The sequence below is a fragment of the Coturnix japonica genome, chromosome 9 (assembly GCF_001577835.2).
Source record: "Coturnix japonica isolate 7356 chromosome 9, Coturnix japonica 2.1, whole genome shotgun sequence".
Classification (NCBI taxonomy): Eukaryota; Metazoa; Chordata; class Aves; order Galliformes; family Phasianidae; genus Coturnix; species Coturnix japonica.
In genome coordinates this window covers 13,827,072-13,846,543 of record NC_029524.1, presented here as the reverse complement: position 1 = coordinate 13,846,543, position 19,472 = coordinate 13,827,072, and the positions used below count along the sequence as shown (strand labels likewise).

At 46.3% G+C, this 19,472-nt stretch overlaps 1 protein-coding gene across 9 annotated transcripts in view; it reads right to left on the bottom strand.

The window, feature by feature from the left end:
* AP2M1 (adaptor related protein complex 2 subunit mu 1) overlaps positions 1-18,857 on the bottom strand; it is a 32,621-nt gene extending 13,764 nt beyond the window's left edge. The window contains exons 1-9 of one of the 9 annotated variants that reach the window (XM_032446437.1): positions 18,730-18,857; positions 11,941-12,053; positions 8,769-8,774; positions 6,811-7,076; positions 6,580-6,662; positions 3,768-3,773; positions 3,100-3,235; positions 2,864-3,005; positions 2,041-2,052 (exon numbers count right to left, since the gene is read on the bottom strand). In XM_032446437.1, the coding sequence (XP_032302328.1) occupies positions 2,041-2,052; positions 2,864-3,005; positions 3,100-3,235; positions 3,768-3,773; positions 6,580-6,662; positions 6,811-7,076; positions 8,769-8,774; positions 11,941-12,014 (725 nt within the window). In that variant the 5' untranslated portion in view covers positions 12,015-12,053; positions 18,730-18,857. Of the gene's footprint in view, positions 1-2,040; positions 2,053-2,863; positions 3,006-3,099; positions 3,236-3,767; positions 3,774-6,579; positions 6,663-6,810; positions 7,077-8,768; positions 8,775-11,940; positions 12,054-14,300; positions 14,384-18,729 lie in introns of those variants that run through there. The other 8 variants (XM_032446435.1, XM_015871720.2, XM_032446439.1 and 5 more) reach the window with 8 other exon arrangements.
* Positions 18,858-19,472: the final 615 nt, after the last annotated feature.

Sequence of the window (19,472 nt, the reverse complement as noted above, 5' to 3'; positions counted from 1 at the left end):
ACGTTCTTAGTCGAATTTGGCTTCAAGGGCGAGGTGTGGAGCCATTCAGCCGTTCGCCTAGATTACAGTCATGGCCTCTCGGACAGGGGATCTATTCTCTCTGCTATTCTCGCCCCTTATTCGTTAGCTTCAATTTCAAAGCTACTTCTGCTATCACCAATGAATATTGTATGTATCCTGTAATTTCGAATATAGAATTAGTAAATAAGTTGTCCTCCTTAAATCTGCTTCGCCACTGTTTTCTTTTTGTCCGAATTAACTTTTTCCTATTCGGCTAGAGGCCCTCCTCCTACGGCCCTCCTTCACGGAAGCAGTTGTGGATTTTTAGTATTCAAACCGTACAGATTGGCCCAGAATGCTGCGGCAACTTTGAGGCTGATTTCCTGTCCTTCTTCGTTGCTCTTTTAGCCTTTTAACAGAAGCTACGAGGTTTTTTCCCGTTAAGGAGCATCTCGTCATGAGTTATTACTTGTTCTGCCCGATTTCAACTGCAGCGCCAGCAGCCCGAGCTGAACACTTTGAACCTTGAAATGCCATTCTCCCCGACTCAAGGACTCCCCGCCTTAAATGAAGATTTTACCAAAAGAGACGACACTTGTCTAAAGCTTTGATGTCGTTTACGTTTGTCATCATCATATGTGTAGGGAGAAAAAAATGACCGCCTTGTTTCTTAGTCCACCCATATAAACATTAGTCGATACCCATTAACCTACAGTGTAACCCTGGCTTAACAACCCACGTCTATTGTTATAAGTACCGGCCCTTTTATCCCATAATCAAATTGTACCAGGTTTTAAGCTAGCCACCTTTTTCATTATGGACAAAACTAAGGTGAGTAAATGTGAAACCTGCCTTTATCCAATGTGACAATGGCGTCACTTCGTAGTCGTATGTGCCGTGAGTGACGTGCATATGGAACTGGGAGCGATACAGCTTTCCAGTTTTGAAGGTGGATGTGTTTGAAATTTGATGGAGTAATGTCGCCGCCTGGCGTTTTTTTAGGCCAGGGACAATGAAAATAGCAACTAAGTTGCAACTAATATACATATAATGTGATTCGACACGCCCTCGCTCCTTTTTCATTTCTGAGTCTGAGAATGCCTTATGCAGTATCCTGAATGATTCAGTGGGCCACCACTATCCTTAATCTCCCTCCCCTTGGCTGGGAAAGGATGAGTGCACCTTGATGTGGGGGACGCCACATAACATAGCGCTGTGATATCTAAGCTGCCTCCACTGCTACGAGCAACAGGGTGACCATGCCGATGTTCAGAGACAGTACACATAACAGGGAGGTTCAGCTGCCCTAAGAGCCACCTCTACCTGCACAAATGAGAAGCAGGCTTATCCCAGGCTGTCAGTTTACACCAGCCATTGGCATAGCTTGTGCTTCACAAGTGGGAGTCAGCTATTCCTGATCTGTTGCTCAGACGAATGTCAAGTTCCTTGGTTTCTTTATGATGCTGTAGGGAAAGCTGTGCTGCCCAGCACTAGCCCAGGTCTTGGGCAGCATTACTCAGGATCTGACACTGCCACATGGCTAGAAGCCAAAAAGCAACTGGCAGCAGCTGCTCCTTTAGGTCACCTGTGCTAAATGCTTCCAGACAGTGATTCTCCTGCCTCTTGCCTGCTGGAGGACCACGAGTGAGCAGAACCACCAAGAATCCCTGTCTGTTCTGCTTCTGTAACTCAAGATAATAGCACACTTACAGGTGAAAGCATTCACAGTACAGGAACTCTGGGCAGTGTTGCTGACTCTTCAGAGGCCTACCCAGATATTTCACCTAGCGTATTCCCCCACCCACTTGAGGCTAATCCATTTTCTTATTAACTAGATTTGGTTACAAGAAACACAGCTTAAAGGTGACAGTGAAGTGATAGCTCTTGGCTTGGTTCTGAGATAAAAGGCAAATAGCAGCTCAGCTCTGTTTACAGGAACCATCTAGGAAAGTGTCTGAGGTCTGAGTTACATGCACAAATCACACAAAGCAAGAGACAGGGAGAAGAGCAGAGCGCACACAGTTGAAGCAGATTATCTACCTTCCCAATTCACTGGGGGGGTCAGCAAAGAAAACCAACAAACAACAAAACAAAACAACACCACCACGAACAAAAAGACAAAAGAAAAGAAACACAGCTCAGTCAAAACCGGTTAGTGGGAGAAAAGTGGCAGTCCCTTTTTTTCCCCCTCTTTTCCTGCCTGCCTGCTTGGGAAGAAGGCATAAGACCCATCCACAGCTCTAAAGGTTCATACTGACTGAGGCATATTTGGAAGGCAGCTGGTCTCCCAGAAGGGACGAGCCTCCAGACCACACAGCCACCTGTGTGACAGCAGTAGGGGCTTACATAGCAGCTTGTCTGCTGTTCTGATTTATAAAAAGCAATCTGGGTGGAAGAGGTTACAGAGGGGTTCCTTCACTGCTCCTTGGGAAGGCTGACTACAACCTCTAAGAGATTCTGTACTGACTAGAACTGCTAAAGAGAAGCTCTGGCAGAATCCACCTTGAGAAAATGTTCCCAGGTACAAAGACCCCACGCTCATCATTATGCTTGAATTTTAAATATGACAGCCCAGAGCACCCACTGCTCCAGACACCTGCTGCTGTACAGACATGAAGTCAGTCACCCAAGACACGCAAGTCATTCCACTTGCTCACACTAGTTCTGCTATAGAACAGCCTTCTTAACTGAAGTCCTAAGTTTAGTAGCTCACACAGCAACAGACCTATCCAGAGAAAAAACAGCAGTGAGAACTGAAGGGGGAAAAAAGGTAAGTTGCTTCCGTCAGATCAGAAAAGCTACCAAGCACTGCCCTCTCATAAGAGTCTCTGGTAGCACATACCCTTTACCATATGCCTCTTACCTCTTCCCCGTTTCATCCGCAGTCCCTTTGCCCTGTTTTTCAATGACAATCTTGTCATTCATGCCAAACTTGCACTCTGGCATTCCACTCAGATAACTCTTCATCACCACTCTGCCAGACACATGGGCACTCAAAACCTGACCTGGAGTGGAAAAGAGCACAGTTCTGAATACTTAAGCATTCAACTATTACCTGGAAAAAAAAAAAATGGTGACAGCTTAATAGCTCCCACTTACCTTGGGGGGACATCAAGAGATTCACACTCTCCAGCACATCAAGGAAGAGTTCATTGCGACGGTATTTGATCCCTTCACGTCTCCACCCAATCTGCCCAGTCACCTGGCTGGTGATCTGGGACTGCTCTTCCTTAGTCTAAAGGGAAAGAATCACATCTTAAGTCTCTAGATAAACTGAAGCACTAAGAAAGCTTACTTTAAACGAAAAAGAAAGTACTTGCCATTTACAGCACACAAACACTTTTGATAATTAAGATTTTAAGTGCTGTCACACAGCTGATAGTGTCACAATAGCAATCCTTCCTCAGCCAAGGGAATTCGACACTAAACATTAGTCACAGAGACAACAGGAAAGCTGCTTCCATTTTGTTAGTTGCACATTAGTCCTCATTTTGGTGCGAGGACTGGGCTAAACTGATGACACTCAAACCACATCCAATGCATCAATCTGTGTTTAAGAGAGACAGGGCAGTTTGTACCTTTATCCAATGTAAGACCCTAGGACCATGAGGCAGCTGGTAACAACTGTTTCTTAATGACTGCAGTCATTATCATGCCATTCTGGACAATGGTTGCACTCCAGCACTAATCTCACAACTAACAGTATCTGCTTTAAGCCTCCTATGAGCTTTAAGGACTGTGTTGAGAGGCACCAGCAGGTTTCCTACCTGATGCTATAGACGGGGTCCAATCACACGCAGAAAGTGAAGAAGTAGATGTATAGCAGCAAGTGTGGTGTACACAGGGTTAGACAGGCAAGCAGGTCAATAGCAAGAAAAAGGAGGAAGGGAGAAAGAGGCAGGTTAGGCTTAAGGCTACCTCAGGACAGGAACAAAGCAGGCCAGCTCATTGCTAACTAGGTACTAAGTCTGCACAAACAAGGCAAGGAGGTTTAACCTTTAGCTTAGAAAGCACAGCACACCTCCCTAGCAGTGAAAAGTCTTTTCAGACACAGCCCATGATACACCACCCCAGCACAAGGTAGGACAGCGGAAACAAACCAAATACCACTCCCAGTTGTTAACTCCTTAAGTTGCCATTCCTAAAGCAAGGTGTGGATGTTTACTACAGCACAGATGCCTAATCTGAGGTACCCAGGGCTGCAGGCATCTTAATAAAACCCAGTCCTGTAAGAAGTTGTGTCCTCGTTTATCCTGCCTCTTCCACCAGAGTGGAGCAGAATGGCAAGGTGGGTCCTTCCCCAGCAGCCTTGCACTGGGCCCACAGGGTGGCAGTACAGGATCACAATTTAAAACCAGTGTTGGCTTTGTTCTTGCCAGAACTGGTCACTCCTTGAGCAAACAGAACCATTATCAGAATACTGACATGGGAGAGTTTTACACTCCACTGGGAGCTGCCTAGGTAAGTATTCTGTGCAGTACAAAATGACCACCAGCCCTGGAAAGAACCACTGTAACCACAAAAGGTGGAGTATTCAGTTCTTCATTGAAAAGGAAAAAAAGCTGAGCTTAGGAATTCTGCCATAAAGGCAGATTTTGTTCCTTTAAGTCAGTAGGACACAGCCCAAGGAAAACACCATCACGAACTAAGCAGAGATAAGGGAGCATGGATAACAGATGATCCAGTCCCAGATTTTAGCCCCACTTATCTGTCAGAAATTGGCTGTATGTGAAAGAGGAATTTGAGGCTCGACGTGCCAGAGTAAATAGCAGACATGGAAACATGGAAAATTCCGTTTCCATTGCTCCCCCTGAAATACTATGTCTGGAAAGGATTGCTGCTGCTCTTTTTGGACTGGGATGCACAGAACAGAGCAGATAACTGTGGGCTGTTGCTTAGCAAAAGCTGTAGATCAGAACTCCTCTTTAAAAGGGAAAGACTAAGCCTATTCTTGAACAAGGTAAGATGCCGTGGCAGTAACGTGCACACAAACAGCACGAGAGTTCGTTAAAACAGACGAAAGCAAAATAAATAGGGAAGGAAATGAGGGTGGTGGAGCTTTCCTAGGAACAGGAGCTGACTCAGCTGCCTTGAGTGCTGACTGCCCAAAATGTCAGACTGCAGAAAGCCAAACAGATTTACACCAGGGCTCTGGATGGAAGATTGAGACCGGATGTACTCACATCTGGCTACTGATACACGTGCCCTCTTGCAAAACACTGCTGTTCTAGCAGAATATATGCTGCTCAGAGGCAGCTTTTCTCCCTCTTTAAAAAATAAATAAATAAAAACGGCCTGTGTCAAAAAGGATCACAATGATCATCCAGTTTCAACCCCCCCGCTATGTGAGGGCTCACCAACAACCAGACCAGGCTGCCCAGAGCCACATCCAGCCAGGCCTTGAACGCATCTAGGGATGGGACATCCACAACCTCGTTGGGCAACCTGTTCCACTGCTGTTACCACCCTTTTCCCCTCAGTTTCTTTTCTTGAGGTACTGCTAGTGTTGCTACTAGATGATTAAAAGGACTTTTTAGGAAGTCAGTGCTAATGAAATAAGCTAAAATAGAGCCTCCAGGGACTCCGAACTCTGCTTATCCTTAACAGTCACCAGGCAGTCTCCTACTGAATACTTCATTTCTGCTTACATCTTGAGTCTGAAATTTCATACAGATCTACTCTGCAGACAGCTTTAGTATAAGCTGACTTCCAGCTTCTCCTTGACTCACTTACTAAATAGATGATAGAATTAAGTGTTAGGCTGAGTCCTCATAACGAGTTGCATCGCTTTATTAGAACAATATGCCCCAGGAACACAAGAAACAGTAACTGCAGCAGCCCTTTTGTTTTACAGAGGTTGAGCATGAGTTGGGATGACAAACCTAGTTTTGAGGAGTAACCAGCAGCAATAAGATAGAGCTAGTTTGAAAAACATTCCCTCAAACCTTCCAACTTCTGTCTTTTTCTCCTCAGGAGCAATTTATCCTCCAATCCCACATATACTTCATTGCAAGAGTTACTGTTGTGCCAGAGAACCTCACCTCTAACATGAGAGATCCCAGACTGTAAAGATGCATCTGCAGCAACACAGTAACATCAGTTTCCTGACTGCCAGCAAGAACCGGAAGGGTGAATAATACTTCATTTCAAAGCCAGGCACAAAGCCTGATAGCTAAAAAGAAGCAAAGACTTGCAGAGAGCAGATCTGCTCAGTGAGATTCACACACAGGACAGCTATTTCTGGTTCAGTAGGCAGATGTGTTTAGTCTTTGTTGGAAGGTGACACAGATCAGTACCTGAAGGCAGTAATCACTTACAAGCAAGGAACTGTCACTACCCTCCTAACACAGGGCCCTTCCTCTCACAACTACTCAGGTGCCAGGGAGCATGAAGTCAAACGAACTCCTGGAATAAGATGCCAGTGAGCTACATTACTGCCAGGGTATTCTTAAGTTACTCTGGTACCTCCACCCAGTACAGGTCAAACAGTTAGCTGGGTAATTAACTGCACTTTCTTGAACAAGCTTACAGAAAATTAGCCAGCAGAGCAATGCTGTACGCCAAAATCCCTCTGGTTACCTGACTCTTGATGCCTTGCTGAGTGATGAAGGTCTTCAGGGCCCCTGTTTCAGAGTTCTGAGGATAGCCAAAATCCAGGATTTCTACAGGAGAGTAGAAGACAATTAGCACAGAGCCACAAGCCAGGAGTGCAACAGAGACATGCCAACCACGTTAACAACTATGGTAAGGAAAGGATTACAGAACAACCAAATGCGAAATCATACAGCAGGCTGAAGGGAAACATCTCACCATCCAGCAGCTCATAGATCAGCACAAAGTTGTTCTTTATGTTTTCTTCACTGATCTTTCCGAAGTAAGCAGTCATCACGTCACACATCTTGTAAAGAAACTCAAATACCATGGCAGCGTTGACATTCTGCTTGGTGACAGCAGCCAGCCAGATGTTGGAACGCTTGACATGGAAGAAACTTGTGCGGGCGATGTTGGTGACAGGCGAGCGGACCTGCTGCCGTGCATGGATGACATTGACGCGGAAGGCATCCACAGCATTCCGCCTACAAGACCAAAGAGAAGTTACCACCATGTGCACAAAAACAGGTTGGCTGCACAGTTCTGCTTACGTGATTACAGTCAGACATTGAACTACACGTACCCAGCTTACTTAGGATAAGTGCCTGGGGATGTCACAGCCAAGAGGGACAAATGAAGGCTCTGAGCAGACTTTGATATTAAAATCCTGTATAAAACTCAAGGAAATTAAGTTATTGGTCTCTGCAGTTTTGTATGACAATTCTAATTGCAGGCAGAAAGAAAAGCCGACTTCCACCTGGAATCAGATGGTAGAGAAAACATTCCTTCTACTTATTTTGCTGATTGATTACCATAGCCAGGAATGAACACTAAAAAAGGCTGTGGCTCAAAGAAGAGTCTGGTTTTGACTGGACTATTTATTATCTAATCTACATGCCAAGGCCTTCATACTCTTGTCCCAAAACAAAGCCGTAGTCTCCCCTGATATGGCAGTTCCCCCAGATATACCTCCAAGTTAAAAGATAAACAGGAAACCTGCCCAGGACACCTGACAGATGTCAGTGCGTGTGCACACACCACAAAGGGCAGTTTTAATTCCCAGATTCATCTCACCTCCACATCCCAGGTACCATGGAGGGCGGGCTGAAAGCAGCAAGCAGGATTAGGAACATTTCTGACTTTCCAGTTACGTGTCCCTTCCAGCCTGCTATGCTTCCGAGCAGGTCTCTTGCAGCAATGCACTATGTGCACTGGATGATCCAGTACCATTTATGATGGGAAAGGAGCCCAGCACAGTGCAGAAAAGGTGCTGTGCAAGCTTCTCCTAGCTACTAACATTGTTAAACCAAGCTAGTTTCACTATACACTACTGAAAGGGAACAAATCAGTCCTAGCTAAGCATAGATCTCTGCATCATATTCTGGATGTCAGCCTTCCCACACTATAGAGTTCTTTCATCCTGTAGCTACAAGAGAGGATAAGCTCCTCAAGTTAAGTCAAAATCCACTGATTTTAAGAACATTGGAAGGAAGTCTGAAGGCTTCATATAACAGGACAGACTTAAAAGCAGCAGTCCACATACCAAGCCAAGACACATCTAGTGCTTTATTACTCATACCCTTCACATAGAACAACAGGGGCTCTCCTCTCTGCAGTGTCAATGGCATGGTACCAATTATGTACACCATGCCTGAGAGCAGATAGCAGTAACATCCTTGCAAGCAAGGATACATGCAAATGCTCATAACAGTCCAGCAGCCAGTTCCAAGTTTAATAACAAAGGACATTCAGAGGAACACGTTATCATAGCAGGTATTCTTTCCTAGCAGAAGCCTCTTCAGTGAACACCCTCCCTCATAAACAAAACTCTGGCATTCAAACACTTCCCAGGCTTAACAGCTCCAGAAGGCTTGTAAATTTGATTTAAATTAATATCTGGGTGTTGTTTTTTTTTCTCCCCCACAAGAAAGTAGTTAACCTGCTGTAAAACAACACCTAGAAGTCCCATTCCTCCCCTCCAGTAAGCTTTTCAAGGAAAGTTCCACCTGCTCCGAGTGGCAGCCCTCCCAGCCTCAAGTCCTAACCCACTAGGACTAGTGCCACAACCAGCAGTCACACTGGTGTTTGCTACAGGAGAAGCTTCAGGTCAGTGAAGCTCCTCTAGCACAACGACTGCCCACTGCAATGCCAGTCATGGCCTACCACGCGTCTCTTACCTATTGCTACAGCAGCCAATGAGATGGGATGGACAGAAATGGCGCCAGCGGAGAAAGGAGGAGTGACAGCAACAAGAGAAAGGGTTAGAAACACACACACACACAAGGCACAATGAATCCAAAGAGATAAGGAGAGACCAAACAGCACCCCCTCCCCCTGGGCACAGAAGGCCTAGGAAGTACTGGCTGGGAAGTAACAAGCTGTGGCAGCAACAAAGCCCTCGCATGGCACAACACAGACATGCCATGGTCAGACTGCCAGTGTCACAGACTTGCGTTTGGTTGAATTTCAGGACTAGTTGGGTGTTTAGTCCAGATGAGCTGTATTCACACCACATCTCGGATATCAAGGCTGCTCTGCTAACACACGTGGCATGCCTTGGTAGGGAAAATAAAAGAAATGAACCCTCAGTCTGAGGCACAGCCTAGAGATCACAGAGACCCACGTTTCCTTATTCTGGTATGCCTAATAACAGCTGCAAGTCTGAGCAGGCATTGCTATGGCAGTACTCTCATTGGAAGCTGTTTGGGTTGAGGCTTCCTGGGTCGGTCCAGCCACCAGGAAACACAGCAAGTTCGATAGAGCTTGAGCACATCTGGAGAGATACGGCACATTTTTCAGATTCAGACACTGCTCTATCCAGCTTGCACTTTTTCCTTAAGGATCAAGAGCCACGAAGCAGAAATGATGTATTAGAAGCCCAGAAACCAAATTCCTATTTAAAGTGCATGCAGTTTGTCATGTAAGCTGCTCAATTTCAAATAGCTTTCTCTTTAAATCAAATGGCTGCACTTTTAAAAGCAGGTGGGTTCTCCCAGAGACTATGTTTCTGAGAATCAAGACACTTATGGTCACAATAGAGCCCTCCATGGTATCCTGAATTAAATGCATAGTACTTTGCTTATATTTTTAAGAGGCTGTTTATGCATGCAACTAGCTGCTGCACAGATTGATGCACTACATGCACTAAAGCCATTCTCCTAAGCTGCAAGCAAAGAAAGCCCAAATTCTGTGGGGACTGTTTTCTGCCTTTATCAGAGTAAAGGGAAGGACTTCTCTGACTGCCACTTTGCTCACTTGAGCTAAAATGTGCTTATTTAGACCCTTTAACTACACAAAGGGAGATGTTCTCATTACTATGGATAGCTTTTAATTTCTCCAAACACACAGGCTGAGGATTCAGAACATCAAAGGCAAGTGCCAAGACCAGAGTGTCTTACAGGTCACTCACTCTGAACCCCCACAAAGATGACAGCAGCTATGCCTGTGTCCCATTCAAACTACCTCCCAGCAAGCTGAATGGGCTCAACTCCCTGCACTTCAAATCTATTAATTAAGAATTAAAAGACTGAATTATTTGAGGAATCTATCAGATGCTTGCCTTAGAAACAGACTTCTACAGAGGAGAGAATAAGCTCTCCCTCTGAAGGGGACACAGGTCACTTAAAAGCTTTCACATATGCCCAGTAATAACAATAACATTCAGAAGAGGAAACAGTGGATATCCACTTTCACTTGCTTGCCGTAGAGCTGAAGATACTGTTATTTGATATTATAATTGTTCTAAGACAACTTGCTTTTATAAGATTATATACCTAAAAGTCACAGACTGGGTTTGAAGGCCTGTTTCAGGAGGAATCCAACACCTCAGGGAGTAAGGCTCAGTTAACAGCCAGCTCCTGTTCCACCTCAGTCACAAGACTGACATTTAGACACTTTCACAAAAGAATGAAGGATTTCACTGAAAGCAACACTAACTCCTAACGTTCTAGAGAACTTCTGGATCTTTTGGGCACCTATATCTGAAAGAAAAAGGTAAGACTGGGTCAGGTAGGAAATCCAGTTTTCCGGTGTTGCCCTGCCAGATGTTCAGTAAGAAGTACTTTATTACATATTAAGTCACTCCAGAGGGAGAACGTGCCAAGACAAAAGTTGTGGAAGATCTCTTCATTAAAAGCAATATTTAACCCTTCAGCTTATACTTAGAGGGCCAGAATGCCCTTTGAATTAAAAGCGGCAGTTCAAGTACAGAGAAATCTTCAAATGCTTTAAGTCTGCAAGCCACAGAAAAAAACCCAAGACCTTACAGCCAGGAACTGCAGCAGCAACAACAGTGCCTCTAGCCCTACATACAGCACATTCTCAATTCATCAACAACCCAGCCTACCTTCATTTGGTCACCATAATACCCATTCATTAGGGGAAGTTCACAAGTCAGATCTGGTAGAGGAATTGCTCTGAGGAGCTTCAGCTAACAGACTTGCAAGACTGAAAGAGTTCACACAGTAGAGACAGAAACTCCACAGCCAGCAGCTTCAGAAGTATAAATGTTCCTTGGCTCTGCTCTTTGTGGAAGATTTGAGGTAGTTTGGCCATACTTTGAACTGCTACTTTGTTTTGCTTTAGCCAACTTAGAACGAGTCAAGAGATACTTCAACCTCATTAGGTGAAGCCTTGCTACAGATACCACTGACAACTTAGTATCCCATCAATGAAACTATGGAACCTTCAGGAGCTGCTACTTTTACTCAGCATTAACCTCCACTAGATAATTCACACCCAGAAAAGGAGGTAAGTGAGCAATGATAGCACTTACATGAAGAGCATTGATATCTACGCTTACTGAAGTTTTTCAAAGCTTCCCACAGCTTTAGTAACCTAATATACATTCAAGGCTGGCATAGAGTTAGGGCACAGAACATCAGAGTACAGGAGTGGCTACTACGCAACTGCTGATAGCATCAAGTGCCAAAGAGCAGAGGCAGTCTTCTGCCTGCACTCAATACCAGACACCTGAGCTGGAAACTCAGAATCCTTGTTACATTGCATGGCAGACAGTTCCCACATCACTCCTGCAGTGTTTTAACAATTACAGTGAGACTGGGAGACTCCTGCAATGGCAGCCTATGCCGTTGAAGCACCTGGACTAACAGCCATGTCTCTAAATACAGAAAGAAGTGGTAGCTTTGCCTGCAGGTTATCCTCTACTACCACCTGTAGGTGATCTGGGCTTAGTAAGCTCAGCTATTTCAGAACTAGGCCTAGAGCAGCAAGTTGAGTTGCAGTCTTACATGCATGCACAGCTAATGCAGAACAAAGCAGCTCTAGGTTGTTGTCTGCACCAAAGATAGACAGAAGTGCAAAGTCCAAGGATGCAATGGAAGCACTTACCCAATGTCATCCCGGTAGACTCGAGAGATTAAAACCTCTCCTTTGTGATTATAGATGAATAAGCCTCCGATCATGGTGGAACTTTAATCTTCTCTTCCCATGTTGGTTAAGACCTGGAGCAAGAGAGCACACATTAGGTTGCATGGTGACAAACAGCATGGCCTGGAACTAAAAGTAAATCAGACTCTTTATTTCTACTACAAAGCACATGTCCCTGCAGTGATGGAGACACAAACTAGATCATCATGCAGGGAGATCTTCACAGCAAGTACACATTGGTTACCATTGCCTGCCCAAGAAGACTGCTTAACTTCAAAGGGATAACAGGTTCCACAGCAGCAGCCATTGATCTAGTTGCTCCAGTGCTAGACAAGACACAAGTTCCTAGAAAGATCTTTCTAACCATTTAGTTTGCAGATAAAGATTATTTAAGCAGCATCTTGACCAAAATCCATACACACCTGCTTGGGATCACAGCTGCCTCACAGGATAAGCTGTCTTAATATCTAGATACAAAACGCTAGCAGTTGTCTAAAAAGCTTGCCTGGCTAATGACAATGGGTTGTTTGGAGTATTGCCTATCCATATGCACATCAAGACCATAAGTAGTATACTACTTCAATAAAGCAAAGGGTGATAAGGAACTGCCACAATGCACGTGGAGTCTATGCATTGCTCTAACTGCTTTCACAGCTTAGAACTGGTATCTTGAGCTTGGGTTCCTGGACCTAATTTCTAGAAGCATCAGCAGTTTGCCCTCAAGATAGACAGACACAGCACAAACTGTGATGAACAGAGGAGAGGAGTCGCTCAAACTAAGCTACTAGAATACTATTACTTAGTAGTGTTATAGCCACTTCTGTACCTTAACAGCAATACTGAATAATATCCGTGAGCTTTGCTTCAGAGTCATAACAGAGTAGTGAGGCCACAACGAGACATCAGAACAGATCTCAGCCATAAGACACTTCAATCAGGTGGTGATAAAGTTACCCTCTTAAACTGCTAACCTTCCCCTTCTGTAAAGATTGCTTTAAGGAGATCTGCATAACCAGTACACCCTACAGAGGCAAACAGCCTTTTGTTCTTCTTCTCCAAGTATAGTTACTTTACCAGACTCCATTCCTGTAGTCACATACACTACTACTTCACCTCATCCCCAGTCACAATGCCCACTCACATAGCCCGGGGAAGAGCACTACACACATGATAGGGCAGGTCACGTAACCAGGTCTTGGGATAATCACCTAGAACATGAGATAACCAACCATCCCCACACTGCTGTTCTGAAGATTAGCCTACACCCACTTGTCTGGGGTGGGTGGAAAGGAAAGGGAGGGTGAGTCTAGAAACAGATGCTGAGGGCAAACTGATATCGTTTGTTCGGGGACAGCAGAAATAAAGTCAAAGTGACCTTGTCTCAGATCGTCTCAAAGGTCAGAGAAATAGAACACAAAAGCAATGAACATATCAGAACTAGAAGGACCTCCAGTGCAGAAGCCTACAGAGTTCTCAAAGCTCATTCATGGCTTTTACTCAAAACATTCTGCTGGCTGCATTCCTGGCTACTAACAGACTGCCTCCCTGCCACTCGTCAGTGGCTTCATGTGGCACTGACATCAACGTTTATTCCTGTTTAGAGACAATGATGTCTTTTCAGCCTGCTGCAGTATTGCCTTCCACATCTGGGTATATATCATTGCTACCAAAAGCAATGCAGAGTTCTCACATCCTCTTTCAGAGCTGTAGAGAAGAATCTCCTAGAAGCTTACACAACTGGCCAAAGCTGGATCATATGAATCCTACAAACCCTTTCCAGAAGATTCCTAGAAAGCACATCCTACTCTTAAATATAATCTTCCTCTTGGGTTTTAAGGCTGCTTAAGTTATTTGTTCCGCTATTTTTAGCATAAAGGAAACATCTGCTTTGATGAGCAACAGGATCAGAATAGAATATACAAGATAAAGCACCTTGCTAGCATGGCAAGCCAACTACTCTCTGAAAACGTCTCAGAGTGTTTACTACTGTGCTAAAAACACACAGACAATTGCTGATGAAGCTTCCTGTTGGAAACTAAAAACCTTCTATTCAGAAAATTTAGGTATTTTAGATGCTGGCTGAGATAACGAGGCTAGCCTTTCTCATATGTTAGGTGAGAACACAATCTGTAATAGCTTCACTTAAGTACATCAGTTTTAGGCAGCTTGCCTGTACCTTACAAGAACTGTGTTTGAGGATGAGCAGATACAGCGTCACACAAACATATTTAGTCTTTAAAAATCTCTCCAAGCCATTTGTGATTGTGTAGATCTTCTCCACTGCCTTCAATTAACTCTTCCCCAGAAAGGCGTTTTCCTACCTAACTCAGTTCCTCTCGACAAGGAAGCTGCTCCATGCTTTGGTCTTTCTCAGTGCTTTCCTCTGAATGTTTTCCTTCTGGAAGGAAACTCAAAACCACACAAGTTATTCAGGATGTAAGCAAACCATGGCATAGACAATATAATCACCCTGCTTTGATCTGTTTTCTTGATGGTTCATAGCATTCGGCTTCCTAAAACAAGCAAAAAGCAACCGCTCAGCAGATCACACTGAGTTCAGTTTTCAGGATGGTTGATCATACTGCAGGTAAAGCTAGAAGTGCCTTAACTCCACGAACCAGCCTACTTCCTATACATTAATTATACCTTTTACAATTATATATTACATTAATATACCTTTTATAACTGCTCTGCCAGTTGGCTTGATACATTTCTTTCTTTATTTTGGTGCAATGGAGCAGTTCATTCACAGTGTATCCATGGTGGAAGCTCAGAAGGACTGACAACACCCCAGCCTGCTGGTAAAGCCCAGCATCACCACCTTTCCTGATCAGATTGCTGCTCATATTCCCTTCCAACCACAATGACTTCAGGTCTGCACAACTGGGAAACCCAAGAGGTGGAATGACTGGCCCAAGGATATATGAACAGATGAGAAGCAAGCAATACAAAGAGCACCATGCAAGAGAAGTTGCTTAAGAGCCTGGCAAAGAGAAAGGCCCTTAAAGAAGACAATGGCCCTCCTTGAAGCAGCTGCAGTGAAAATAAGCTTGCTTTGTTTTGATCCTCTCCTTTGCGATTCAGAAAAAGCTTTTGAGATACTTCTTTCAACTGTTGGAAGTTTACTGTAACAAGGAGTTTAGTGCTGCACTTCTGACCCAGTAAGATCTTCCACACCTTTTTAAATAACCAACAGGTTTCATTTCCAAAGCTGATCTGAGAAGAAAAAACCTGCAATGGTTAAGAACCACAGGGAACAGCACTCGGATTAATTTGTAACTGCCATTCAGTGACTCACTGCTGTCGGAATCAGAAGGCCCCAGAATAAGAAACGCACCACAGGAGATGGGTTCATCGGCTCACAGAGCTTGGCAATGTGACTCAGAAAGCTCCCAGTAACTGCATTGCTCAATCAGCTCCAGTGACTCATTCTGCCTCTCTCCACAGTCAGCCCGTTGGAGGGAGGCTGTCCTGCACTGTTTTCGAGTTTCCTCAGGCTAACAGCTCATTGCAATACAGCTGAAGAGCAAATCCCAGCACTTCTGTGACTGTTTATAACTGCCTGCAAGCCAAGGCAACTAGCTGAAGCCTCTGGCTTAATGGTCTGTCAACCACGTTTTCAGAGCTACATTCCTTCTGTTTCACAAGCTTGAACATATGGCAACCCACTCCATGCTGCTAGTTACCATGTTATTTTTCTGGTTATAACATAGACGGGTTTATTTTGGTTAAGGTGCAGAGAAGATCCATCTGAATACTGAATTTGAACCAGCTGGTGACTAATCAGATCAATTTAGAACAGTCCTCTTCCAACAGGGCCCTGCTTCTCCAAGCAATTAATTGCTGGGACTAGAGATCTAACAATGCTGCTCCTACAAATACCCATGGCCAGTTTGCTTCCTGCCCTGCTGCCAAGTGCTTGCATTCCAATACGCTTCTATTCCAGACCATAAATAGAACGCTGAAGCATCCTGAAGAGCCTCAGAGATGGACCACATACTTACATGCACTTACAAACCCAGCGGAGTTAAGACTGTGTATGAAGTTAAGACTATGTAAGAAATGCCTTAAGGTAACCTTGGTAGCAAAGTCACCATCTTAAAAGTCTGCTACAAAAAGGATCGTGTACAAAAACAAACTGCTGGGATGTGTGTTTGAATGCATGACAGCTCTAATGCCGGGTGTTCCTTTAAAAGCCAGACTTTGCCCTTTCACACCTACATTGTGCCACGCACTTGGAACGCAGCTCAGCAAAGCAGTGTCCTGATGCCAGGCTGTCAGCAGCTTCAATTCTGAGGTGCAGCATGTGGCTGACCTGGGAGCACAGACACAATGCACTAAGTGCAGCATCCACACCAGAAGAAAAACACCTTCCTGGAATTTCCTTGCAGCCCTGATATCACCTTGAATGAAAAGAAGAGCGTTTATTACGTACAGAGTCCATCTTGGAAGCAGCAGCCACAAGTCAGTCGATAAGCTGGCACAGAGCACCAACCCATTTAGCAGTCTATTAAAAGAAAGTTTGGGTTCAGACTTAACAGTAAGTAAGACTTCTGTGCATTAGCGAGCTTATCCAGCTAAGCAGTTTGAGGTACATTAGCTGCTGGAGCTCTCATCCAGGAAGAAGCCAGGAGAGGTGCTGCAGCTCTCCCAGGACCAAGGGCAAACCAACTGTAACGGTTTGTGCATTCCAGCAGTCACTGTGATCTTGGACAAATGACAGCAGTAGAAGCAGGAGGCGGATTAGTCAGGCTGCTCTGGCAAACAAGCTATTTAAGAAACTAGTCTTTTCAAGCTAGCACTAGCTGTTATCAAACCGACAGGCTTAAGGCTTACCTCGAATGTCATCACGCAGCAGCTAATCTGAGCACCTAAGCTTTGCTTATAGCGCTGCATTAGCCACTGTCCAGGAGGCCACGGGCCACACCTGGTTTTAAAGAAGAGTAGCCGCAATCCTGGGGAACACAGGCCGTGTAATTTAATTAAGACACATAATGTGAGCTAAAGAGCTCCCGAGATAAGCCCATCGGTGTCAGAGGAAGCGTTCCAATTTTAAACCCAATCCCACAAATCCCCACAAGCAGTGGGCAGGAAGAGAAGCACGTTGAACACTAAGCAGGCTCCCCTCCTACAGCCTCTGCGTGCCGTGCTGCACGCCATCAGCTTATAGAGGATGAGAGAAACCCTGACACAGGGAAACACGACAGGCCTCGTTATTAAAGCACCACACAGCCCTCCAGCTTAGAGCATATTCACAGCCTTCAGCTGTACAAGCTCAGGAAACTGATGCAAGACACTGTGCTGCACTAGATTAGCTTCATCTCACCTCTGCACCAAGAGGCCAAGAAAAGTTTAACCAGGGTCACGTGAAGCAAACAAAAAGACACACACAAACCCTGAGATAGCCCAGAAAGAATCCTCTATCTCTGCTTCAAAAAGCTGCAGATATGACCCTTTGTACCCTCAAGACTCAGCTCTTCAAAGACCAGGAATGTGCTGTCTCGAGAGAAGGGGAGAAGCCGGCCATAATATCCTATGGAGACATCACATCATATGGAAGAAAATACAGCCCAAAGGACGCCGGGTATCTCTGTCACTAGATGTCAGTAACATGGCTCTGCCCGCAGAAGATGAACGATGCCCCCGCTCTGACAAGGAAAATATGGCAGCAGGCAGCTGGGATGCATCTCATCAGGCTGGAGGTTGTCCCTGCAAGCAACTCACTGGGACAAGTCTAATTTTTACTATAAGGCAAAAAAAAGCAGTAACTGCAGCGCTGCATTCACATTAATGGTGCCCAACAACTTATGTACCCGCATAAGCCTAAATGTGGATACAAATCCAACACAACCAGAGCTCTGAGCTACTGAAGCCACTCAGATGTGCTTATCTGGGAACGTTCCAGGCTCAGATTCCGAAAGCCTTAGGCTAAAAACTCAGGGCAGCTTTGTCATCCTGAAGTGAGGAGAAAACAGAGATCACACAGCTGACGGGGAGTCATTTCCCGGTGGGGCCAGCGATCAGCTGCACAGGGCGACAAACAAGGCAGCTTTTCCTGCAGCTCTGCAGGATCCAAAGCCCAGCCCGAGGAAGGAAGGAAGAGGAACCGCATCCATAGGCGCTGCTGGATAGAGGCCCTCTTTACGCTTCAGCACAGCATCACCAGAGGCGCTCTGCGCCCAGCAGCTTTTCCATAGAGGAAGCTGGAGGTGACAAGCCACGGCCGAGCGAAGCCCCGTCCCATCGGCTGAATGATTCCCGGGGAAGTTCCCGCTGATCCGATTAAAGGACCTTTGTTCGGGCTGACCCGGCACGTAGCCGGGGCCGTTCCCCAGGCTCCGTGTGCCGCACCGAGCCCACCCGACCCCCCAGGGCCGCCGCTCCGACCCCACCGCTCCAAGAAACGCCCGAGCCCGGCGGGTTTAGAGCCGGTCGCATCCCATCCATCCATCCATCCATCCATCCCATCCATCCCATCCATCCCATCCATCCCCCGGGGCCGAGCACAGTCCTGCCGCGCAGCCCCGCCGCCCCGTGAACTGCGGCCGAGCCCCGAGCGCTGAGGGGAGGCGGCCCGGCGCTGTCACAGCCGCACCGAGGAGGCCCGCGGACCCCCGGCCCCGAGCGTTGAGGGAACGGCCGCTGCCCGCCGAACCCCGGCCGGTCACCCAGCCCAACACAGATAGAGCCCCACAGCCCCACAGGGAGCCAAACCAGGCCGCTCGGCCCCATGGCAGCACGCCGCCTCACCTGCCGCCGCCCGCCGCCGCTCGCCGCCCAGCGCCCAAGATGGCGGCTGCCGCCCCCCCGTCCCTCAGCGCCCCCCCTAGCACTGCAGAGCCGCCGCCGCGCATGCGCTGCCCGCGCCCCGCTGGCACTGCGCATGCGTCAAGCGTGGAGGCGGGAAGGACTGATCCGCGCGGTGCATGCTGGGAGATGTAGTCCTGAGGCGCGGACGCGCTGGGAGTTGTAGTTCGTGGGGGACGGCACAGAGCAGCTAGGCCTCAATATGGGGCTGTAAGGGGAGGCCGCCCTCACCCTGCACGGCCCCGCTGGTCCCCACTGCACAGTATGGGCATTTATGGGCATATATGAGGCTGACACCATGCATGGGCACACACATTGTATATCCCAATGGAGAACAGCCAGCACCCCTACACAGCGGGATGTGGCAGGGAGTGGGAAGCAGAATGGTCCAAAACAAAACGCGAGGCAGGAGTCCAATAAAACTATGTTTATAAATAAAAACAAGGAGAATGGTTCTGTTTTTGTAAAATCCAGTGAGTAGGGCAGGGTGAGGAGAGGCAGTGAGAGGGACCAGGGGTTACAGGGGGCAGTTGGGCAGTGCCACCACACTGAGCCCCATGTGCATGGAAAGAGGTGTGAGCAAGCGGGGAGGGCACATGGGGCAGGCTGGAGGGTATAATACAGAGCTCAGGAGTGAAACACATTTTATCTCCAGAGTGTAAGAGAACCACAAACAGAAAGAGTGA